At 33.0% G+C, this 25,810-nt stretch overlaps 1 protein-coding gene across 2 annotated transcripts in view; it reads left to right on the top strand.

Moving 5' to 3' along the window:
- UBA6 (ubiquitin like modifier activating enzyme 6) overlaps positions 1–25,810 on the top strand; it is a 91,663-nt gene that overhangs the window by 36,257 nt on the left and 29,596 nt on the right. For both annotated transcript variants that reach the window (XM_060654948.2, XM_060654949.2), the window contains 10 exons: positions 4,799–4,879; positions 9,839–9,961; positions 12,200–12,323; positions 14,046–14,149; positions 14,770–14,832; positions 15,579–15,655; positions 16,273–16,339; positions 22,833–22,976; positions 24,154–24,221; positions 25,340–25,418. In XM_060654948.2, the coding sequence (XP_060510931.1) occupies positions 4,799–4,879; positions 9,839–9,961; positions 12,200–12,323; positions 14,046–14,149; positions 14,770–14,832; positions 15,579–15,655; positions 16,273–16,339; positions 22,833–22,976; positions 24,154–24,221; positions 25,340–25,418 (930 nt within the window). The remainder of the gene's footprint in view (positions 1–4,798; positions 4,880–9,838; positions 9,962–12,199; positions 12,324–14,045; positions 14,150–14,769; positions 14,833–15,578; positions 15,656–16,272; positions 16,340–22,832; positions 22,977–24,153; positions 24,222–25,339; positions 25,419–25,810) is intronic.

Raw genomic sequence — 25,810 nt, 5'->3', positions numbered from 1 at the left:
GTCAGATGCTTAACCAACTGAACCACCCAGGCACCCCAATCCTACCCATTTTTGACAAATATGATGAAATACCTCGTTGTGGTTTTCATTTGCATTTCCCTGATGTTAAGTGATGTTGAACATCTTTTCATGTGTCTGTTGGCTATCTGATGTGTTTGAAAAATGTCTGTTCAGGTCCTCTGCTCGGTTTTTGATCAGATTATTTGGGATTTTGGTGTTGCATTGTATAAATTCTTTACAAACTTTGCATATGAGCACCTTATCAGATACATCATTTGCAAATATCTTCTATTTAGTAGATTGCCTTTTCATTTTGTTGATAGTTACCTTCACTGTGCAAAAACTTTTTATTTTGTTATGGTCTCAATAATTTATTTTTGCTTTTGTTTCCCTTGCCCAAGGTGACATATCTAGAAAAATGTTGCTATGGTAAATATCGGAGAGATTACTGCCTGTGTTCTCTTCCAGGATTTTCATGGTTTCAGGTTTCACATTTAGATCTTTATCCATTTTGAGTTTATTTTTGTGTGTGGTATAAGAAAGTGGTCCAGTTTGATTCTTTCATATGTAGCTGTCCAGTTTTCCCAGCACCACTTGTGGAAAACTATCTTTTCCCCACTGTACATTCTTGCCTCCTTTGTTGCAGATTAATTGACCATATAAGCATGGGTTTATTTCTGGGATCTCTATTCTGTTTCATTGATCTATGTGTGTCCATACTGTTTTGACTCTACAGCTTTGTAGTATATCTTGAAATCTGGGATTGTGATACCTCTAGCTTTGTTCTTCTTTCTAAAGATTGCTTTAGCTATTTGGGGTCTTTTGTAGTTATATACAAATTTTAGTATTATTTGTTGTAGTTCTGTGAAAAATGCTGTTTGTATTTTGATAGGGATTACATTGAATCTCTAGATTGCTTTGGATAGTATGGACTTTGTAGCAATATTAATTCTTCTAATCCATGAGGATGGAATATCTTTCCATTGGTTGTATTGCGTCTTTAATTTCTTTCATCGGTGTTTCAGAGTTTTGAGAGTAAAGGTATTTTACCTCCTTGGTTAATTTTATTTTTAGGTATTTTATTATTTTTGGTGCAATTGTAAATAGGATTGCTTTCTTAATTTCTCTTTCTGGTACTTTATATTGATGTATAAAACGAGATTTCTGTATATTAATTTTGTAACCTGTAATTTTAATGAATTCATTTATCAGTTCTAGTAGTTTTTTTGGTGGAGTCTTTAAGGTTTTCTGTTTATAGTATCATGTCATCTGCAAATAGACTGCTTTACCTCTTCCTTACCAGTTTGACTGCCTTTTCTTTTTCTTGTATGATAACTGCAGCTAAGACTTCCAGTGCTATTTTGAATAAAAGTGGTAAGAGTGGGCATGCTTGACTTATTCCTGATCTTAAAGGGAGAGCTCTCAGTTTTTCACCATTGAGTAAAAAATATTAGCTGTGGGTTTTTTATATATGGCCTTTGTTATGTTTAGGTATTTTACTTGTTAACCTACTTTGTTCAGAGTTTTCATTCACGAGTGGACATTGTACTTTGTCAGAAGCTTTTTCTTCATCTGTTGAGATTGAGATAATCATATGGTTTTTATTCTTTCTCTTGTTAATTATCATTTATAATTTGATCGATTTATAAATATTGAACCCCACCCTTGCTTCCCTAGAATAAATCCCGACTGATCATGGTAGAACGGGTTTTTTAAGGTATTGTTGAATTCAGTTTACTAATAATATTTTCTTACAGATTTTTGTATCTGTGTTTCTCAGAGATTTTGGACTATAGTTTTGTCTTTTTATTTGTAGTGCTTTTATCTGGTTTAGAATCAGAGTAATGCTGGCCTTATAGAATGAATTTCAGTTTTCCTTCCTCTTCTATTTTTGGAATAGTTTAAGAATAGGTATTAACTCTTCTTTAAATGTTTGGTAGACTTTGCCTGTGAATCCATCTGGACCTGGCCTTTGTTTTCTGGGAGTTTTTTGATTACTGATTTGATTTTTGATAGACTTTTTAAAATTTTTAATGTTTATTTTTGAGAGAGAGACAGAGGGCAAGCAGGGGAGGGGCAGAGAGAGAGGGAGACACAGAATCTAAAGCAAGCTTCAGGCTCTGAGCTGTCAACACAGAGTCCAATGTGAGACTTGAACCCACGAGCTAGGAGTTCATGACCAGAGCTGAAGACGGACACTTAACCGACTGAGCCACCCATGCGCCCCTGATAGACGTCTTTTAAATGAGTAGCTGAGCTCAAAATAAAATGCTCAGAGACCAAAAATAAATAGGTAGCTAAAAGAAGATGAGTGAACTATTTATTTGCTGTGGTCACTTTCACATTGGAGTTGCTGATCTCAGTAACCCCATTTCTTAGGAATTAGTGGTAACACAGAAACCGAAGATCCCAAGTAGGTTTACATGAGATAGAGAAATGGAATTGAGACCTACCCCCTTTTTGTAAAGTTAGAACCTCAGAGAACTACACCCTCAGTGAAAGGTGGATGAGGACAGTCTTTGCACCTCAGAACAAGATTGCCTGTTTTTTCTTGAGCTCTGGATGAAAAAATAATGATCTCCTCTGGGAATTCACAACCATATGCCTATTCTGACCCAGGTTTGGAGATAAACTTTATAATTCTTTGTAATCTAAAATTTCCGAAGCTGGGAATTCAAAACATAAATAGTACTAAGCTACTGTCAATATCCTGGAATGCCAGACAGAAAGAAAACTAAACAACTACAGAGAAATCTATGTTCAACTAAGCCATAGTATATTCCAGTATATGGAGCCTCTTTGAAGATGAGTTCAGAGTACAAAATAGCAAGACAGGCAGTTCAGTGTGATGAAAGGTCAATGGATATAACAAATAATAGAATTAACCTCCAGGAATTTCAGATAATAGAATTATCAGATAGGGACTAAAAAACATAGATGTCCAAATTGAATTTTAAAAGAAGGAATTAAATATACAATATGGAAATAATTAAGAATCAGGCAGATGTGATAAAGAACCAGTCGAATTTTTAGAAACGAAAATATTGTCTTAAAAATTAAAACTCAGTGAATAGATTAAACAGTGGATAGATACAACTAGTGTAAGAATTAGTGAATTGAAAGAGCTGAGATTACTGAGACTACAACCTTTAGAAATTAGAGTAAGTATGAAAGAGAAATTAAAAGAAATACAAGCTTGAGTGAAAAGGTTCAATTCATGAGATTAAATTTCTGAAAGAACATTAGGAAAGGTCAATATTCCAAAAAAATTATGGCTGAGAATTTGTGATGAAACACAAATTAGATTCAGTGTATGCTAAGTCTAAGATGTGATTTTACTGTATTTACAAACTTAATAAGTCAGCCTGTTACTGTTCTTTGGTTGCTGACAGAAAACATGAGATTCCTGAATCAGAGACTTTATTTCTCTGAGTATGGTAAGAAGTGTGAGTATTGTATTTGCCTTATTTCCTCTTGCCTTTCCCCAAAACCCACTAGTGTAGTGTAGAGGACTCAGTGGATGCCTGCACATGTAATGGGCTCCTTTTGATAAGAGGAACACTGAGCTTGGAAAACCTGTGCTTTTATAGCAAGCAATTAACAGGCTTGTTCTTTGTTCCAGAGGGAAACATTACCTCATTCCTCCAGCTTGCACAAAGCAAATATAATCCTGAGAAATGGCCCAAGAATAGTTACGATCCTTGGATTCATAGCATACCCAGTTGAGACATGTATAAAAAGTAAGAGACCCATGGAGGAGAAATCAATCTTGCAGGAAGCACACCGTATTCTGAGCTAGGTAAATAAGAATAAATCCACAACTGGATATTCGTAGTGAAAAAAAGTTATCCAATTCATGGAAACTACCAGCAAGGAAAACTCTGGACTGAGAGTCTAGTTCTACTTTTGCCACTTGATAGGTAGATGAATGACCTTAGGAAAGTTTTTTACCTTTATGAGTTTAAGTTACTTATGTTAAAATATGATTATAAAAGCACTCTACTTATCTTACAGGGTGATGATAAAAAGTTAAGCATTGAGAACTATAATTTGCTATTTTAAATAACAGAACTTGGTAGTTTTACTAATGACACTGTCATAAAGCAAAAGTTGTTATATTGTGCATCTGAAGTAAAAGCTCAGCCAACTAGTGTATCTCTTTAAAAATATAATCTTTACTCCTTTAAGCTAGCATTTAATTAATATTCTGAAGACTAGGTTAGTATTCCCATGGCAATAACAGATCAAACAAAATCTCCAGCCATTTAGAGTACAAAAATACCACATATGATATTAAGGTTTGCTTCTTATGTAAATCCTACAATAGTAATTGAATTTAATATGGGCAGGTTTGGGGCGCCTGGGTGGCTCAGTCGGTTAAGCGTCCGACTTCGGCTCAGGTCATGATCTTGCAGTCCGTGAGTTCGAGCCCCGCGTCAGGCTCTGGGCTGATGGCCCAGAGCCTGGAGCCTGCTTCCGATTCTGTGTCTCCCTCTCTCTCTGCCCCTCCCCCGTTCATGCTCTGTTTCTCTGTCTCAAAAATAAATAAATGTTAAAAAAAAAAAAAATTAATATGGGCAGGTTTTCCTCTGTATATGTTATTTTTACTTTTGCTATTCCATGACTCTGAAGGTTTTAACCTTAGAATGGAATACAGTGGGAAAGTATTTTTTTTTACAAGGAAAACAATGTGTTTTTAGCATAATGCAAACTGTGACATGCTTCTGACTTAGAAGTGTATTTTACCAAACTAGTTGTTTATTTTCTAATATTTAATGTCTTATATTCTTCTTAACAGTGTGTAGTATTGACTGAGATCAAACTTCCGTTGCAGAAGAAGATCAATAACTTTTGCCGTTCTCGGTGCCCTCCAATTAAGGTAATAATATTACTTAATAATTACATGTAGTTAAGCAAAGAAAGAACACCTTCACTGTTAAAATTTATAGCTTTTCAGTAGGTTATATAAGAAGTTCTTATGTACACGAGGACAATCACAGTAATATTTTTCTCTTTAATTTTGGCATTATTCATTTCCTGTTTTTAAAACCAAGATCTACATTTGGCTTATAGCAAAATTGCCAAAACTGAGGAAGAATAAAGATGGGAATGGTAAGGATGGTAAATATTGAATTCATCATCTAACTTTAAATATGGTGTAATGGTGGTTTTCAAGAGGTTCATTGGTTCTTACAACAAATATTCATTGAGCATCTTCTCCAAATACAATTCTAGGCACTAGGAATACATTAGTGAATAGGACATACAAATTTTCCTACTCATGAAAATTACCATCCAGTAAGGAAGATATTTAATTAAAAAGCAAATAAATAACATAGTTTCAAGTCCTATGAAGAAAATAGCTAGGTAAAGAATATAATGTCTGCATGATGTTGGGGTGGGGATCAGTGCTGGTTCTCTTAAATTGAAGGTCAGGGAACTCCTCTGAGGAGATAACGTTTGAATAGAACCCTGAATAATGGGAGAGAGCCAGCTATGGAAAGAGCATTCAAAGCATGAAGAACATCAAGTGTAGACTTGAAAGTATAAAAAAATTTGCTTGGTGTGTTTACAAACAGCAAGAAGCAAGCAAGACCAGAATGGAATTTGGGTAAAGAGGAGAGAGTAGTATGAGTAAAAGTTACCAGGGGATTATGTTCAGAGAAGTAATTAGAGGGCCAAACTTACATAACTTTGAGGATAGCTGAGTTTTAATCCCATGGGTTTTGACTTGATTTATATATACAGTGTGTGTGTTTGTGTGTGTGTGTGTACATAGGAGAGAGAGAGTACGAGACAACACACCGAAGCAGGGGAGGGGGCAGAGGGAGAGAATCTTAAGCAGACTCCATGCTCAGTACAGAGCCTGACATGGGGCTTAATCTCAACAGCCATGAGATCATGACCTGAGCTGAAATCAAGAGTTGGATGCTTAACCACCTGAGTCACCCAGGCATCCCTGATCTGATTTATATTTTTAAAAGATCACTCTGGATGTGCTGTAGGGAAAATAGTCTAAAGCAGTAGTTTTCAAAGTATGGTCGAAGGATACTGAATAGTCTTGAGATCTTTTCATGGGATCTGCAAAGTCAAACTATTTTCATAATATTACTAAAATGTTATTTGTTTTTTTTTACTCTGATTCTCTTATGGGGTACAGCGGAGTTTCCAGAGTATCTAGATGATATGCAGTAGATATTATAGCTCTGATAGCTAATGAAATGTATGTGTGTAGTCTTAACATTTTAAATGTTTCTCAGTTTTAATTTCTAACACAGCAAATACCAATAGGTATAACCCAGATAAAGAGAAGTTCTTTCAGTCCTCAATAATTTTTAAGAATGTGAAGGAATTGGGGTGCCTGGATGGCTCAGTCAGTGTCCAACTCTTGATTTTAGCTCAGGTCATGATCTCACAGTCATGACATTGAACCCCATGTCAGGCTCCACGCTGAATGTGGACCCTACTTGGGATTCTCTCTTTCCCTCTCTGTCTGCTCCTCCCCTGCATGTGTGCATGTGTGCACACTTTCTCTCAAAATAAATAAATATTTTAAAAAAAGAAGAAGAACATGAAGGAATCACAGAGCCAAACAGAAAGAAAGCCATTGAATTAATAAGAGAGTAGAGGCAACTAGACCAGTTGGAGAATAATGCAGTAATCCAGGTGTGAGATGCTGGTAATTCAAGAGAGGTAGAAATAGAAATTTTGAGAAGTTAATGAATTTGAGATATCTTCTAAAAAAATGGCTTACAACTTATGAATGGATGAATGTGAGTTGTGAGGGAAAGAATGATCAAGAATCACTCCTAGATTTTTTCCAGAGTAACTGAGTCATGGTGACATTGGGAAGACCAGTAATAAGTTTAGATCAGAAAAATCATAAATTATCCTGTGCAGCTACATACATACCATTAACTCTAACTCCTTTGTGGGGTTATTTGTTCCTTTGAAAAAAGGAAAAAATTACTTGTTCTTTTGAGATAGGCAGTAAGCCAACTATCATACTCTATTAAATAGTTGTGCTAAAAATTTTTGGATTGTGGTATTTACATAGCATATTTACACTCTGTACATTTGTGCTATGGTTCACAATTTAAACAGATGAATAAGACATAGAATAGTAAAGTTAAAATCCCCGGGCATGGAAGTTTTACAAAATAATTACACTAAGTTATGAACTAAAATCTTTTGTTTATGTGATTGGTATATGTAATCCTATTTGAAAGTTGTTTTGAAGGGAAATTGTCCTCAAATTTGCAGCTTTTAAACTTAAAAATCATAATGATTATATGATTATATATATGATTATATATATGATTATATATGATTATATGATATATATATGATTATATACATATATGATCATTATATATATGACTACTATATATAATATATATTAATATATTACATATAGTAGTCATATATATATGATAATGATAATGATATATAATGATATGATATATAATCATATATATATATGATAATGATAATAATATATATTATATATGATTATATATATGATTATATATGATTATATGATTTATATATATATGATTATATATAATATATATCATTTATATATTAAAAAATGCTGTGTGTACCTATTTTAATGGTAAAGGCAATACATGATCCAGTAGGAGGTAGCCTTTTATTAGCTCTTTCATTACTTCATGTAATAGGTGGTATAAATTGTTTTAATGGGCTACATTTTTATATCCAAATATGAATAGACTTTAGTTTTTGTTTAAAAAAGTATCACTTTAGGGGCTCCTGGGTGGCTCAGTTGGTTAAGCATCTGACTTCGGCTCAGGTCATGAGCTTGGGGTTTGTGAGCTTGAGCCCCACGGTCAGGCTCTGTACTGACGGCTCGGAGCCTGGAGCCTTCTTCAAATTCTGTCTCCTTCTCTCTCTGCCCCTCCCCCATTCGCACTCTGTCTCTCTGACTTTCTCAAAAATAAGTAAACATTAAAAAAATTTTTTTTTAAGTATCACTTTACACAGGATCATAGGTGTTACAGAATAAGAATTCTTTACTGTTAACTCAAAATGAAATTAGACACAAAAACATTTTCTTTAGAGATTCTTAGAATGGAGTATGTGTTACAAAATCACTTTTAATAAAGGATTAATGATTGTGGTTAAGAATATGATTTTTGGGGCACCTGGGTGGCCCAATCAGTTAAGCAGCCGACTTCGGCTTAGGTCATGATCTCGAGATTCTTGAATTTGAGCCCAGAGCTTGCTTGAGATCCTCTGTCTCCCTCTTTCTCTGCCCCTTCCCAACCCTCCCCACACCAACAAATAAATAAACATTAAAAAAAAAAAAAAAAGAATCTGAGTTTTACCTTCCTTGCTTTGATGCATACTGTCAGTTCCTCAGCTCTTTTTCTATTTGTTGCCTCCATTTTCAACTTTTAGCTCTGTTCTCTTTTCCATTAACTCTACTACTGGTGAATGGATACTTTTTTCTCAAATGAAAAGTAAAAATTCACTACTCAAACCATTGAACCAAGATACTGGTTTCTTTCTTTCTTTTCTTTTTTTGGCAATATTTGTTTTATTGAAGTGGTGTAGAAATGAACCTGCAATATCTCTCAGGTGTGCCTGCAAAACCTAACTGAAGGTTTTTTATTGTTGTTCAACCAAAGCTTACCAAAGTTTCTAATTCTAAGATAGTGGATTTTATACAATTCCAAAATTTTTAATAGTACTTACTTTTCATCTGAATATAAATATATATACATATTCACTAAGAGAATTTAGAGAATGTAGAAAAGTATAATGAAAAATGTACCTTTAAGCCCATCACCAGAGGTAACAGCTGTTAACATTGTACTGTATATATCCTCTATAATTCTATAAAGACGTGTGTACCTTTTTTATTTTTTTGTCACATTAGTATTATATTTATGTGCAGTTGTCTATTCTGTTTTTTCAATTAGTAATTTTTAATAAAAACAAACTACAGCATGCAAACCTCAAATACTTATAGGTACAATTTACTTAATTTTTTTTTTTTAATTTAAATCCAAGTTAGTTAACATATAGTGTAGTAATGGTTTCAGGAGTAGAATTTAATGAATTATCACTTATATATAACACCCAGTGCTCCTCCCAACAAGTGCCCTCCTTAATGCCAGTCACCCATTTAGCAACCCTTAGTTCTGTATATTTAAGAATCTCTTATGGTTTGCCTCCCTCCCTGTTTTTATTTTTCCTTCCCTTCTGCTATGTTCATGTTTTGTTTCTTAAATTCCACATGAGCGAAATCATATATTTGTCTTTCTCTGACTGACTTATTTCACTTAGCATAGTACTTGCTAGTTCCATCCACATTGTTGCAAATGGCAATATTTTATCCTTTTTGATCACTGAGTAATATTCCATTGTGTATATATCCTACATCTTTTTTTTTTTTTTTTTTTTTTTTTTTTTTTTTTTATCCTACATCTTTTTTATCCATTCATCAATTAATGAACATTTGGACTTTTTTCATAATTTAGCTATTATCCAAAGATACCAGTTTCTTATGTACTTTGTTGGATTTTTAGGGCAAGGAAAGAATTTCTGTTATTTAAAAATCATAGAATGTACAATGATGACGTGCTGCATTTTTTAATTATATAGCACTAGATACCCAGTCTCAAATACCAATATCCTTGATTCTTGAACCACTTCACAGACAAATAATGTATTCTGTTTGTGATTCACTTTATATCCCAAAGGATAATCTTAATTATAAATAAAGTCATGAAGAGGCTTAAAGTACTTGAGGTGGGGTTTTTTTTTCTTTATATAAATAGATAAGCTTGAACTTCTTTTCATCATTTCACAGTTTATCAGTGCAGATGTACATGGAATTTGGTCACGGTTGTTTTGTGATTTTGGTGATGAATTTGAAGTTTCAGATGCAACAGGAGAAGAGCCAAAAGAAATTTTCATTTCAAATATAACGCAAGTATGATTATATATATATATTATTGTATATGTATATGAATTTTTTTTTAATGAATACATTAAAATGATTTTTTATGTGTGTATGAGTGGGGTAGGGGCAGAGGGAGGGAGACACAGAATCTGAAACAAGCTCCAGGCTCTGAGTTGTCAGCACAGAGCCCGACTCAGGGCTCTAACTTACAAATCGTGAGATCATGACCTGAGCCGAATTTGGATGCTTAACTGACTGAGCCACCCAGGCACCCCGATGTGAATACATTTTTTAAAGGTGACAATAGCAAAATACTGTAATATGCAATATTTTTCATTTGTTTTATAATATTTTAAGGTAATTCATGAGGGAATGTTTTGTTAATTTCTTGATCATATTATATTAAAACTAAATTTAAGTTAGAATATAAGAGTGTCTGAATTCCTTCTAACATTAATAATCAATAGATCAACATTTGCTTGTGATAAATTTTAATTTTGCTCTGTGTCGTGTTCCTATTGGGCATGAAGTGTGATTCAGTGTTTACTAAACTGTGTTTATTGTGTCAGATTGTAGATGTAGTAAGTATGTCTTAAGTCACCTGGCCCAACACAAGACTGTGGGGAGGATACACAGGTCACTATAGACAAAAGCTTTTCTAAAATTTTTTATATTTCTAAAACATTTGGAGGAGGAAAAAAAGTATTAGAATTAATTACCCTTAGATCAAAAAGTCTGAACTTTCACGTTCTCTTCAGGTAAGCTTAAGTTTTTTATTCCCTAAAAGAATTGGAGATATCATTGTGATCCAGTTTTCCTAGTTTTTTAAGTCTGAATCATTACTTTTACTTGCATTCTTTCTAATCAGTTTACATTAAAGATCAAAGAAACCAAATGGATAATAGTATTTGTGTTTCTATATTTATGCTTGATTTTTAAGCCCAGTGTAATGTTGCCTTTTCACCCCTTTTTAAGAGAAATGCATTAAAAAAATCATTCTGTGTCTCTGTGCTTACAGAATGATTTATTATTCAACCTTTAATCTTTGTGCTTGTTTTAGTTTGTCCCTGCGAACATCATACAGTTAGAATAGAATAGGCTCCAGGAAGTAGTTGGAATCTGGTATTGCATTGGTATTTTCTTTTCTTAAATAGTGTAGGCAGTATGAAGGTTATCCACAAAGAATTAGAAAGTACCATAAATGTTCCCATTTAACTTATATGCAAAAGTATTTCTCTTTTTTTATAAAGTCCTTATGAATTTTATTCTTCTTGAGATATTAGTAAACCCACATTACGTTAATTTTATATACATGTTTGTGATCATAATCTTAATTCTTACCCAGATCATTAAGCCACAGGACAATTTTCAGAATCTTCGCAGTTAAGAAAGAAAGGATGATAATTCTCTTTAGGTTTTATGTAGATTAAATTATTACCACCTTATTCAACCAGTGTGTTGGATTATATGCATTAATAAGCAAATTTCTGGGCCTTGGACCTATCTCATCCATCCTCTTTGGTGAGATAGGTCAATTTCTTCCTATTTTTGTCGTGATAAGCTGAGCTACACAATATTTTTTTATCCTTTAACATGTTGGGCAGCAAATTTTAAATTACCAGTTTTCTGGCTTTAAATCTCCATCCTTCTTGGGACACCTGGATGGCTCAGTCAGTTGAGCGTACAACCCTTGATTTTGGCTCAAGTCATGATCTCACAGTCGTGGGATTGTGAGCCCTGTGTCAGGCCCCTCACTGAATGTGGAGACTTCTTGAGATTCTATCTCTCCCTCTGCCCCCTCAGCCACTTGAGCACTAACTTTCTCGCTCTGTGTCTCTCTAAAAATAAAATTTAAAAAAAAATTTAAATCTCTGCCCTTTCTTGGATTTCTTTCATCTTCAAAGTTAGACTTGTCTTTTATGCACAGATTTTTTTATAACATGACTTTAAAACTTGTATTTGATAACTTTGAATATTTTTAAGTCCAAAGAATCTGTATCTATGAAATATTTGAACTTCCATGTAGAATCTCCTTCTCCCCCAAACACAGAAATTATATTTTAAACATTCATAATAAAATAGTAAATTGATCATTATTTTGCAATAATTCTTAAAAGGCTTGCTTTTACTAAGGAAGAAAAGGAATGACTTGCCATTTTGATTGTTTTGAGAATTTTATGATAACCTGGTCCATTTTGTGTGAGATTTGAAATTTGTGCAAAAAAGGAATACATGAACTTGTTTTTTTAGTAGAATTCTCTTATTTAGGCTAATCCTGGTATTGTCACCTGCCTTGAAAATCATCCTCACAAACTTGAGACAGGACAGTTTTTAATGTTTCGAGAAATTAATGGAATGACAGGGTTAAATGGATCGACACAACAAATAACTGGTAAGTTCCTGTGTTTTATTAATTCATTTATACTTATTCATTATTCAACACATTAATAGTTTAGACAGTATATTCAGTGTTGAGGACACTTCATCAGCTTAGACAAACATGATCTAAGTCTTGGCCTCAAAACATTCAATCCAAGTGAGGACGTGTTAACATTAAGCAGTGATGTCAAGAGAGTGTAAAGACAGTACAGGCATTTCTGGGAACTCTAAACATGGCAAGGAAATCTACCCGGTTTGGGTACAGCAGCAGTGGGGACAAGTATCTTGATTAAAATTTGAAGATTGCTTTGGCTTAGGAAAATGATGAAAAGAATATTCTATGCAGAGACCAACAGTAAGAGGCAGTTTGTTCAAGAAACTAGAAGATACAATATGGCAGGACTGGCAGTGGGAGTTGATATGGCAAAAGTCTTAAGACATTTAAGAGGAAATTTGATAATCTCATATTGTAGGTAAGCGAAGAATCCAACATGGGCAACTTATTCACTTAAGGAGTGCAGGTTTTGGAGAGAAGATGATGAGTACAGTTTAGGTTCGTTGAGTAAGGTGGCAATGAAGTATTCAGGTGGAGACATGTTTTTGTTGGTGACTTGGATAAAAAGAATGAGTGGATGTTGTTGCAGGCAAGTTTGTGGGTTTGTTGGCAAAAAGTTGAAGGAATTTGATTTTTATTTATTTTTTTTTGTAGACTAAGATGAGATCGTTGCCCAAAGGAGAGCAAAAGTGCCGAAGTCATAGATTTAAGGAGAGTTAAACATTTTAAAAAATAGATTATCAGGTTTCATTTAGTGCCCATTTGAAGTTGAAGATAGTGAATTTGTAGCAGTGTTAGTCTGCATAATTTGTGATTTTTCTCCAGCCATGTTTAAAAGAGTCAAAGACAATGCTAGACATCCTATAACTCAAAGATGGCATATTTACACTTGTTAGCTAAGAAGATTCAGGTTTATCTTTAGGACATTTGAAAGTCTAATTATGTGATGAGTGTGTAGACTAGCAAATGGATTACCTTTTTTTTTTCTTCTAATGACTACAAAATGGATCCTTAGGAGAGACAAAAATCAGTCCCTATTATGAATTCTTCATAATAACTTTGGATCTATAGTTGGTTAAGCATCTTTGATTACAAAATTACTGGATTTTGTTTCCCAGACTATATCCAGATATGTAAAATACAGGTTACATCATTAATATTAAAGAATTTGTATCTGTTTTTGTAAAAATTAACTAATAATTTAGGATTATCGTTTGTTGTTGTTATTGTATTTATCATTTGTTATTTGTTAAATCACTTAGGATTTATCATTCGTTATCTGTGCAATGGGGGATTGTGATAGTTCAGAATCTTGAGGCTACATACAAAGTGTTCCATTTGTCTGCCTGTTCATTAACAAGTACCACATTATATTTAGTATTAATTGCATGTAATTAGTATCAACATATTATTAATGCCTTATAAAATATTCTAATATCTAGTAATAAGCATCTCATTATGATTATCCCCCTCTGAGTTTTCTTGGTAATTTTTAAGTCCTTAAGTTCACACTGGAAAAATAATCTATCTAGTTTTCCACACTTCCTCCCACCTCCAAAAAAATTTATAGTGGGATCTTCTAATTTTATAAATTAGGGAATATTACCATCTTTATCATGATAAATCTTCAAGTTTAAATACTTATATCAGCATGTAATGGTTTTCTTATTTTTCTTTTAGTGGTATCACCATTTTCTTTTAGCATTGGTGATACTACAGAACTGGATCCTTATTTACATGGAGGCATAGCTGTCCAAGTTAAGACTCCTAAAACATTTTGCTTTGTAAGTATGTTTTTGTTTTTGGTTTTTTTTTTTTTTGCTTAAAATATATTTCTTTGCGGAAGAATGGCAGAAGAGAAAAAAGTAATAATACTCAGTTAACCAAACAGTTAATTTAAGGGCTGACCAGATTTTGATTTTTAATTTGTACCCACTTTGAGGGAAGTGGGATCAATTTAAGGAAATAAACTAATAACAACAAAAAAAATTATAGCTAGAATACCAGTGCATATGAGTATATAAGTTGTTTACCTCAGAGGATCTATACTTTTGTGAATCATCAAAGAGTTCATCATACTTCTTACTCCCTAAGTAAGATAAAAGATGAAGCTAATATATATTTGAAAGATTTAACAAGCACTGAAACAGTATATGTTTTGTTTTATTAGTCAATTATTCCACTTTAAGTGGAATTAAGTGGAATTAAAGATTAAGTCTAGCAAGAAGACAATGGGGAATGGTAGCTCTTTTATATTTCTATTAAATCAAATTAGCCCAACCTTATTTATTTCAGACCTTGGGAGAGATGCATTGCTTTTAGTGCTCTATATTTTTTGTCAAGTAATCACTTGCTTGAAGTAATAGTTTTTGTTTCTGAAGTAATAGTTTTTGTTTCTATTAAGGAACCATTGGAGAGGCAGATAAAACATCCAAAGTGCCTTATTGTGGATTTTGGCAAACCTGAGGTAAATGAACACTTTGTAGGTTTGAGAGAGGCAGCAGAGAGGGCATGGGAATTGGTACCTTTCTGTCAGGTTTTTTTGATAAAGGTTGTATTCATATATCTAGAGTTGACTCCCAAGAATTAAAAACAGGGATTTATATCATGGAAAAATTTTAAGAACAGAAAAACATTTTACTTTTATAATATGTTAGCTTTGATAATTGAAAAACTATTTCAATAATTTTACAAAGTGATCTTACTAAAAGATTTTCTGAACCATATAGAGTTTTATATGATACATGTTTCTTCCTAAAAAACCTTGGAAGCATTTATTCTTTTGTTTTAAATCACTGAATATAATTTTGTAGCAGTGAATGCATTTGTGATAAGGAAAGAATAGTATTAACAGTTTCCAAATTTATAACTTGATAAAGAAGAAGGATTAGGTGATTTTGATCTTATACAAATGTCTTGTTGGTGTTGTTTAGTTGATATTACTCTGACTTTCATAGGAATAACCTACTAAAAACTGGTTACATCACCGGAGATTGAAACTTGGATCTGTTGCTTAAATATAGCTTATGGCCTTGAAGTCAAGTTGTTTAACTTCTCTAAGGCTTAGCTTCCTCATGTGTTAAATACAGATAATAATAGTATTAATCTAATTAATTTATTATAAGAATTAAATAATTTTTAAAGTGTTAGCACAGTGCCTGTCATATATTATGAACTCAATAACTGTTGACCAATTTTTAATGTTCCGAATAGGCACCTTTACAGATTCACACAGCTATGCTTGCCTTGGACCAGTTCCAGGAGAGCTATAGTCGCAAGCCAAATATTGGGTAATGTTCTTCATTTGAAATAACTTTTTTTCCTTATTATAAAAGCAGTATTTGGGAAATTATAATTTAAAACATTTAAACTAAATGTCGTAGTTTAGAAACTAAAGTTTAGTAACTAAAGCCCTTCATAGTTGCAACACTACTAGATACACTGAACTCTATAAACATTTATTATGACCTGGTCTTTTTTCTGGTTGGAGTGGAGAGATCAATTCCTAAAAATGGAATTATGCTCAGTAAGAATTTTTCCATTTTGAAATCTTCAAAAGCTACTTTTTAAACTTTTTAAAATAAAAAATCTGAGAATTATTGAATTATGAATCCACTATGTAACTTTTTACTTTCTGGTCTATTAAGTCAGAAGTACTATTGCAAAAAGTATTTGCCTTGTCTATTTAAAACCATTATCCTATTTATATACTATCCTTAGGTAAATGTGATTTTTAATTAATGTATTTATGAGTCCATTACCTTCAAGTCAGGGAAGCACTTCATGCTACCTGCTGGTAAAATTCCACTTTTTTTCTTACAGATTTCTTAAATTTTAGTTTTGATATGACTTACTGTTTATGGCAATTAAGAATATTGAAAGTGGGGTGCTTCATGTTGAATCCTAGGTGCCAGCAAGATTCAGAAGAGCTCTTGAAACTAGCAACGTCTATAAGTGAAACCCTAGAAGAGAAGGTGAGTATTCAAAGTTAGGACCATCAAAAAAGGTGTAACATGATAAACATTCTATATATTAATATTCTCTTACCTTTCAGATCCCAGCTTTGCTGCTTATTGACTCTGTGACAGTAGGCAAGTTACTTAAATTTGTTCTGCTTTAGTTTATAAATCTATAAAACAGGGTTATCCTGTCTCTGAGTGTTACTGTGAACAGTAAATGATTTAATTTTGTGAAGTGCTTAGAATCTTAGTATATGGCATATAGTAATTACTATTTTCTGCTCCTGCTATATTTTTAGTATTAGTATTATCTCTTCTGATTTACTTTGTTAACCCACTGAAACTCACTGTATAGCTGTAAGTTTTCCTATAAATCATCTTTTTCCATTATATATTCATATCTCTTAATTGCATTTTGCATATCATGTTTGGACATATCACCTAGAAAACGATTTTTTCATGTCATGGTGCCAGTGCCTGCTGGCCAGTAGTTTCATTTTAGCAGATATCAACGTTAGCGGTGTTTGTGCACTTAGTTGAAAATTTTATAGTTTTTGTTATGGTATAAAAATGAGGGGGAAGTGTAAAGTCTTAACATTAGTGGTTAAGAATAATATGATCTCATATTTTATGTGATTAAAACAAAGGAAATAACAAATGAACTGAAAACAGTGAGTCATTAACCACAAGTTAAAGACCTTTTATGTATGCGTATTTAGTGGTTAAAGAAAAGTGTGAAAAGCTAGAAATAGATTGATGAAGCCTGTGATTACAAGGAATGATATGATTAGGGATTTATCAGATTTATTGAGATAAAACTTAGATATAGAAAATTTCACCCTTTTTAGATGTACAGTTATACAAAAATTTATAGACAACTGAGCTGTGCACCATTAAAGTGTATAGTCCTATATCTACCACGATAATCAAGATCTAAAACATTTCCATAAGGCCAGAAAATTTCCTCATGCCTCTTTATAATCATCTCCCTCTCCCCCAGCCAAACCACGGCAACCAGAATATTTTTGCCTTTTTTTTAGAATGTCATGTAAATGGAATCATGCAATATGTAGCCTTTTGAGTCTAGATTTTTTTTACTAATTATAATGTATTTGAGTTTAATCCATGTTGCATGTTCATTCCTATTTATTGGTTGAGTAAGTAGTCCATTGTATAAGTGTACCACAGTTTGTTTTTCCCTGTACCAGCTGGACATTTGGGTTTCCAATGTGGGCAATTATGAATAAAGCCCCTACAAACATATGCATACAGATTTTGGTGTGGACATATGTTTTTATTTTTCTTGGGTAAACACCTAGTGGTGTATTACAGAGACAAATGATAGATACAGGTTTAGTTTTATAACAGACTGCCAAATTGTTTTGCAGAGTAGCTATACCATTTTGCATTTCCACCAGAAATGTATGAGATATTGAATGGCTCTGTATTCTCTCTATAATGGTGTATTATCTATTTGTTTGATTTTAGCCATTTTAAAGTGTGTGCATTGATATCTTGTTTTGGTTTTAATTTCCATTTCATTGATCATTATGAATTTGGTATCTTTTCATTTGCTTATTTGCCACTCATATCTCTTCTTTAACAAACTGTCCTTTTAAATCTTTGTTTTTTAATTAGGTAGGTTTTCTCATTGATTGAGTTCTTTATATATTCTGGATATCAATCCTTCATAGGATACATGTTTTGCAAATATTCTCTTCTAGTCCATGGCTCATCTTTTCATTTTATTACAATGTCTTTAAGGAGCAGAAGCTTTTAATTTTGATAAACTTCAGTGTATCATTTTTTTGGTATGTGTTTTATACCTTCTTTTAAATCTAAGGTCACAGCTTCTGTCCTGTGTTTTCTTCCAGAATTTTTACAGTTTTGTGACTTCATTTTTGTATGCCATGCAAAGTATACAAGTGTAGGTCAAGTGTACACAACTGTACATTTTTAATTCATTGGACACAGTTTTATACTTTTGTGAGTTCATTTTTTCATACTTTGCCATGTATAGATCAAGATTAATTTTTTGGTATGTAGAATATCCAGTAATTCTAGCCCATTTATTGAAAAGATAATTCTTTCCTTATTCTATATTCTGGGTATTCTTTGTCAATAACTTATTGACCACATATGTGTAGGGCTGTTTCTGAACTCAATGTTTTATCTTCCATTGGTTGTTTCTGTCTTCCATTGTTTTTTGCTAATACCATCCTATCTTGATTATTGTAGCTCTGTGGTAACTCTTGAAATCAAGTTTGGTCTCTAGTATATTTCTCCAAAGGAGCTCAGAATTACGTTTTTTTCTGAGTTCTTACATGTTTTAAATATTTTTGGTAGCCTCCATACTTGAAAGGCAACTTGGCTGAATATAACATTCTAGGCCTTACTTTCTTTAGTGGTATCTTACTGTTGAGAAATAATGATGCCACCTTAATTTTTTACTCTTACAAGTAAGTCTGGCCTTTTTGCCTTGTAGTTTTGTATGTTTTTTTCACCTGTAAAGTGTATAATTTTAACTGATTGTATCTCAGAGTTGATCATTCAGTCCATTTTTCCCATATTATGAGCCCATTTTAATACATAGATTCAGATTTTCTTTTTTCCTTTTGCAGGGAGAGGATTGGTGGTGGAATGGGTTCCTTTAGTATTTAGTTGAATTTCTGATTGGAGGTGAGGTTTTTTTGTTTGTTTTCCCACATCTCTCAAGTGTTCTTTAAGGATATAATTCACTCAATCAAATTTCCATTGCCTTATAATTAGTTTGGAGGAGAAATTTTCATTGGCTGGAATGTTTTGATTCTAATTTTCTGTTTACTTCTTACATTACTTTTGTATAGTAAACTGTTTTTTGTCTATTTTGGGGGCAGGATAAGAGTTTTGGGTGCTTTTTCAGATTTGTACTTCTAAAACTCCTTTCCCTTAGGATACTAGAAAGGGGTTTCTTTAATGGTTGGGTTTGTTTGTTTGTTTTTGGTGGTTAGGTATTGGTGTCTTGTAGATCTCTTTGATTTCTGCCAAATCATTAATTTTCTCTCTTCTTAATTTAGCCTTCTGCGTCAAAGAATGTCACCCTCTTTCTATTTACATCATTGCCTCCCTCCCACTTAAGTTCTTTCGCCATAGCCAGTGCTGAGATCTGCCAGATTACATACGTGTTCAGTACTTTTTGCACTTAGTGCTAGGGCTTCTGTTTTCTCAGGATGATTTTGACTGTGGTTTGTCACTGTTCTCTTTTCATTCTCTTTTCTGTGGTTACACACTTCCTGCTCTCTGTGAAGGCTTATAGCAATGTGACGTCCAGAAGTAGTTTTGTTGGAGTTTGGTACTTATTTTTCTATTTACAGGTAATTTGAAGTTTATAATACTCTGTTTTCTAGTGATACTGAAACCCTGCCACTGGTTTATTTCTCTTCTGTTGGATATGTATCTGTTTTTAGAGATTGTGTAGGCAAATTTAGATTTGAGCTATTTATCCTAGGGCAACCAAAAATTCCCCAGATTTGAGTGTTTGTTTCTTTTTTTTTTTTTTTTAAATATTTATCTTAAAAATTCTTTACTTAATTTGACAATGCAAAAAATGTTCACTATGTTCATAGATTTTAACTGTTCTAAACTTGGTTTCCATAGACTTCTGGATATTATAATACAAGCAAATATCTGGAAACATGTTGAAAATATTTTTTTTTTTTTTTTAATTTTTTTTTAATGTTTATTTATTTTTGAGACAGAGAGAGACAGAGCATGAATGGGGGAGGGGCAGAGAGAGAGGGAGACACAGAATCGGAAGCAGGCTTCAGGCTCTGAGCCATCAGCCCAGAGCCTGACGCGGGGCTCGAACTCACGGACCGCGAGATCGTGACCTGAGCTGAAGTCGGACGTTTAACCGACTGCGCCACCCAGGCGCCCCGAAAATATTTTAAATAAATTCTAGAAACTGTGTACCTTTGTCATATTCCGTATCTATATTATTTTCTTCAGTTAACTTCAGTCCAGTGAATGACATTTTCCATTTTAAATTCCTATTTCATAGTGAATTTAACATTTCCAAATTTGAACTCACAAACATATCTCCCCTTCTTTTTCCAGTAACTCCTCATATTTTCTAGTCTCTATCAAAATTTTTCAGAGTATCTTTGTTCAAAATTCGGAGCTACTCCCACTCATTCGGCCATCTTTGGGTTTTCTCCTCTATATCTGATTAATCATTGTGGCTGTAAAGAAGTTTTTGGAAATATTTCTAATCTTTATGTCTGCCTTCATTGTAGCTTAGGGTCCTCATACCTTACAACTTTTTCATTGAATCAGCCCCAGAACTGCTTACTCAAATTGAAATTATTCATCTCTCTACCACTCTGCTGCTGTATTATCCTACTTCTTTCATCATACGAGTTTTCTTCTCAAAAGCATCCAATGCTCCCTTTATTTTTTCTATCATGTTAAAAGTCAGCCATGGTCTTTGGTGTTCTTCATAGTCTAATCATACTCTAACATATGATCTTATTTTCTTCCTCTCATATAAAACGTGCAAATTCATTGCAGCTTTTTCAGTTTTACACACATTCCTTCTTCTTTGAGTTGCCATTTTCCCTGAACTGAATCCTTTCCACTTCAATTCTAATGCAATTCATTCTTCAACACTTAGTTCAGATTTAAAGTTTTCCATAGCCTTCTCTGCTCATTGTATCCATTATTTATCCTTTCCTACTCAGAACTTCTGCAGGACTAATATTTTATTTTTTTGACATTGTATTTTGTATAATTTATTTATTTTTTATAATTTACATCCAACTTAGCACATGGTGCAACAGTGATTTCAGGAGTAGATTCCTTAAGCCCTTACCCATTTAGCCCATCCCCCCTCCAGCAACCCTCTGTTTGTTCTCTATATTTAAAAGTCTCTTATATTTTGTCCCCCTCCCTGTTTTTATATTATTTTTGCTTCCATTCCCTTATGTTCATTCTTAATTAAAAAATAATAGAATCTTGGGAGATATTGTAACCTACTGGTAAGTTAGACTTTTAGGGCTCAGATTCTAGTTTCACTTATTAGCTATAAAATCATAAGGAAATTACTTTTTCAAACTTCAGTTTTCTAATCTATATGATAAAAATTATATTTCCTAGGATTATTTTGAAAATTACATGTGGATTTAATAGACAACTCACACTAGGTGCTCACACAAATTACCTTCTTCTCTTTGCATTCTCATCATTATTTTTAATATTATCACTACACCAGTATCTCTGCATTCAGAAAGGGCACAGCTTAAATGAAATTATAATCAGAGTTGAGTTTAGTGCTAAATAGTTGAAAAATAATGACATATAGAACACTGAAATGGAGTGAGTGGAATAGTAAGTAGATAGTAATGTCTTTTTGTATCACAAATATCTTCGAGAATGTAATAAAAGCCTTCTATTACCCCCTAAATGCACAAGTAGTGTTATTTTACATAGGATTTCAGAGCAGTTGAGCCCTATTTGAATCTTAAGGTTAAGATTCAGGTTACTAATGTTGAAAGAACAGGAAGAGAAAGAGAAGCCAGAGGTCATGAAAAGATCTTTCTCACAAATAAGAAATTGTGCTAAAACAATAGCTCCAGAATCCAATTCTCCAATATTTCCTTTAAAATGCTAATAAACAAATCTTATTTCAAGGACAATCATTTCAGTTTTTAAGTATGATAATGAGAACTTTATGATGATTGGCTCTTAAATATGCAAAATTACCATGTTACTCTCACTTTTTTTCTAACAATGTTAGTGCCTCATTATTTTTGACTCTTCTTTCTTTTCTTTTTTTTTTTTTTTTTTTTTTACTACTTCAGACTCCAGCTAAAAGCTCCTTATTTTTTTATGGATCAGTTTATTTTTATTTTCATTTATTTGGGATCAAGATTTTCCCATAGTTTCCATTAGAACAGTTTTTTAAAATTCTAGATGTTTATAAATACTGACATCACAGAACTGATCTTTAACAAACGCTATAAATGGTAGATGTTCCAGTTAATCTTAAATTTTGCCCTAGTGTAACATATAGATTCAAAAAGCAAAAATAGGCAGTTACTGGTAAAGAGAAATACTGCTTAGGGTAACTAATATGCACTTGGATCTTTTATTATGAGATTGGAACTTTTTTAGGACTTAAAATCTAGTAGGAAAATTGAGTAGCTTTTTTAGAAGTTAAGCTACAGTAATTTGATAATTCTCACAGTAAGTCATTGACATGTTGAGTATATATGTAAAAACTTGTGGGTTTTTTTTTTTTTAAGTTTATTTATTTATTTTGAAAGAGAGTATGTGTGTAATTGGGAGAGGAACGGAGAGAGAGGGAGAGAATCCCAAGTAGGCTCTCTGTGCTCTCAGCCGGCAGGCAGTGGGGTGGGGGGAGGGGGAGGTAGGTAGTGCTCAACCTGAGCCCAAAATCAAGATTTGGACGCTTAACTGACTGAGCCACCCAGGTGCCCAAGATTATTATCTTTCATGGCTTGTGTTTCAGCCGGAAGTAAATGCTGACATTGTGCATTGGCTCTCTTGGACTGCTCAAGGTTTTTTACCCCCACTTGCTGCAGCAGTAGGAGGTGTTGCTAGCCAAGAAGTATTGAAAGCCGTAACAGGAAAATTTTCTCCTTTGTGCCAGTGGGTAAGTTTTGTATTTCAATATTTTTATAGGCTTGAGATTGAATTTTCCACCCATGCAGTGAATGTTATGAATTAGAATATTAATATATTATAAAGGCAACCTCAAAATATATTTTTGATGCATTAGTTACATGTGATACACCACCAAAATTTAACTCTCTAATTGAAACTGACAAGATTATTGGTTGAGGCTATTGGAATATAACCCAAAGTTGTATTCTAGGGTTGATTTTTTTCTCATTTGTGAGTGAAGGAATGAATTTTCTACCCTTATACTTAGTTTTCCAGTATGATTAGCTTAGCATTCAAGGACTCTCAGGACTTTTAAACAGTTGGATGGAATCTTTAGGCACCAGAAATCTTCAGAATCCTTTCCTAGGTTTAAACTCCTAAAAGTAAAAGCATAGGAATGGTATAAGTTTGAGAACTATATAGGTAAAAACATCTTAAGAAGGAATAAAAAATTATGCTTTTGTTACTGAAAAGAATAATTGGCAGAGGGTATCAAAGGATACCCTTCAGGCCCTTTCCTTTTGAAACACTTTAACATTTTGAATATAACGTTTATCTTTTTTTGTGTTTTAAAAAGTATCCATATAATGCTATTTTGCTGTTGAATTATTTGATTTATTTTAGTACAGAGTACAAGTTCAGTTGTAAATGTCTGGTTTAGATACATCTGTTAAGTATGTTACTAATGTAGATTCTGTCTTGTTATAATTAAGTAAATAACCATCTAACTAAGTTCAAATTTAGCCACATAAGTTACTTAAATGGAAATGAGAGTAAATTCTTTTTTTAATTAATTTCAATTTGTTGTTTTTGTTTTAATACTAAAATTGTGGCTTTCTAGGTCATTTCCTCTGTGGTATAGATTTGGAGGTGAAATTTTCCTTTTGTTTGTTGAAATTAGAATATACCATTTTTAAGATGGCTAAGTGACATGAATCAAATTATATCTTTTAACAGTTCCTTCAGGTTTAACCATTGTTTTAATGAAGTAATACAGGAATGTATACTGTATAAAAATCATATTTTTTAATGTATTAATCTGGTTTGGCATTTTTATCATTGATTTCCTTAATGACTATTAAATAACCATGGAAGAGAAAAACCAATTTTTCTAGCAATTTAAGGTTTATACATAGTAAGTTGTGTTTTTGTCTTCTACTTTAAAGTTGTACATTGAAGCAGCAGATATTGTCCAATCCGTAGACAAACCTGAACGTGAAGAATTTCTCCCACGGTAATTCTGAATTTTTTCTTTATCTTTTCTTTTTCTTTCTCTCTTTTATGTTTATTTATTTTGAGAGAGAGAGTGTGTGCGAGCCAGGGAGTGACAGAGAGAGGGAGAGGGATAGAATCCCTAGCAGGTTCCATGCTGTCAGCACAGAGCCCAAAGCAGGGTTCGATCTTTCGAATCGTGAGATTATGACCTGAGCCACAGTCAAGAGTCAGACACTTAACCAACTGAGCCACCCATATGCCCCTTTCTTTCTTTTTTTCCTAGTTGAATGTTTGTGAGAGGTAACTAGGTTAAAAGGGTTTGTGCTCAAATATGCATTTGTCTTAGATGTCTTTTCTTGTAACTTATTGACTTCTACAGTCATTTTTTTCCTCTACTTAGAGGTTATTTTAAGTGTCAAAAGAATGCAATATCTCTTTACCATTTTATAAATAATGAGTATAATGTTTTAAATTGTATACCATGATAATAGTTAGCATTCAAAACACCATTCTGGAAGCACCTGGGTGGCTTAGTCGGTTAAGCGTCCTACTCTTAATTTCAGCTCAGGTCGTGATCTCGTGGTTGTTGAGATAGAGCCCTGTGTCAGGGCTCTCTAAATAAATAAGTAAATAAAGTCAAAACAAAACAAAATACCATTCTGAATTTACATGGAAATAGATGCTCTCTGCAACTTATATATTGACATCAGTCATTCTTCATCTTTTTGAGTCAAACCTCTGAGAAATAAAAGCTTATGGATTCATTCTACCCCAAATTCACATAATCCAAAGTTCTTCTTTCAATTTAAATGTGTTAACAACTCCAAAGCTCCTCCATAGACTTCTCTAGGAACCTTTATTAAAAATTCCTACCTTGGGAAACTGTCTTTTCTAGATAAACTGAAGTCACCTTTACATAAGTCATTTAAACATAGGATATTAAATCAAATGGAAAAAGAAAAAACTGATTTCTTAATGGGTTTTTTTTCCTCTTTGAAATAAGACAATTTTCCTTTAGATTGTCAGGAATTCTAGCGTATCCTATTTAAAATATACATTAAATTGGTATTAACAGTAGTGAAACTAAACAATTTTTTTTATGTCTTTCTGGTTTTTGATATATATTATTTTCTGCAGAGGAGATAGATATGATGCCCTACGAGCTTGCATTGGAGACACTTTGTGTCAGAAGCTACAAAAGTTGAATATCTTCTTGGTAAGTATAAATAATGATGAGAATAATAAGTAGTACAGTCAAACTCCTATTGTGTACCATCAAATTAATTTATTAAAGCAAATTCGAGTCTTGAGTGAATACAATTCCTAAAGAGTAGACATTCAGTAAAAGTTTAAGACAGGAGTTTGCCAATTATGGCCCACAGGCGAAATCCTGCTGCCTATCTTTGTAAAAGGTGAAAGATTTATATGGTCTAAGAAAAATCCAGTGTACTGCTGCTGCCTATTTTTGTGAGTAAAGTTTCACTGGAACACAGCCAAGCCCGTTCATTTATATATTGTTTGTGGCTTCTTTCATGTTATGATAGCAGAGGTGAGTAGTTATGACAGAAACCATATGGCCTACAAAACAGAAAATATCTGGCCCTTTAC

The sequence above is a fragment of the Panthera onca genome, chromosome B1 (assembly GCF_046562875.1).
Source record: "Panthera onca isolate mPanOnc1 chromosome B1, mPanOnc1 haplotype 2, whole genome shotgun sequence".
Classification (NCBI taxonomy): Eukaryota; Metazoa; Chordata; class Mammalia; order Carnivora; family Felidae; genus Panthera; species Panthera onca.
The sequence above is the reverse complement of the archived record's forward strand: the minus strand, read 5'-3'. Positions and strand labels throughout refer to the sequence as shown.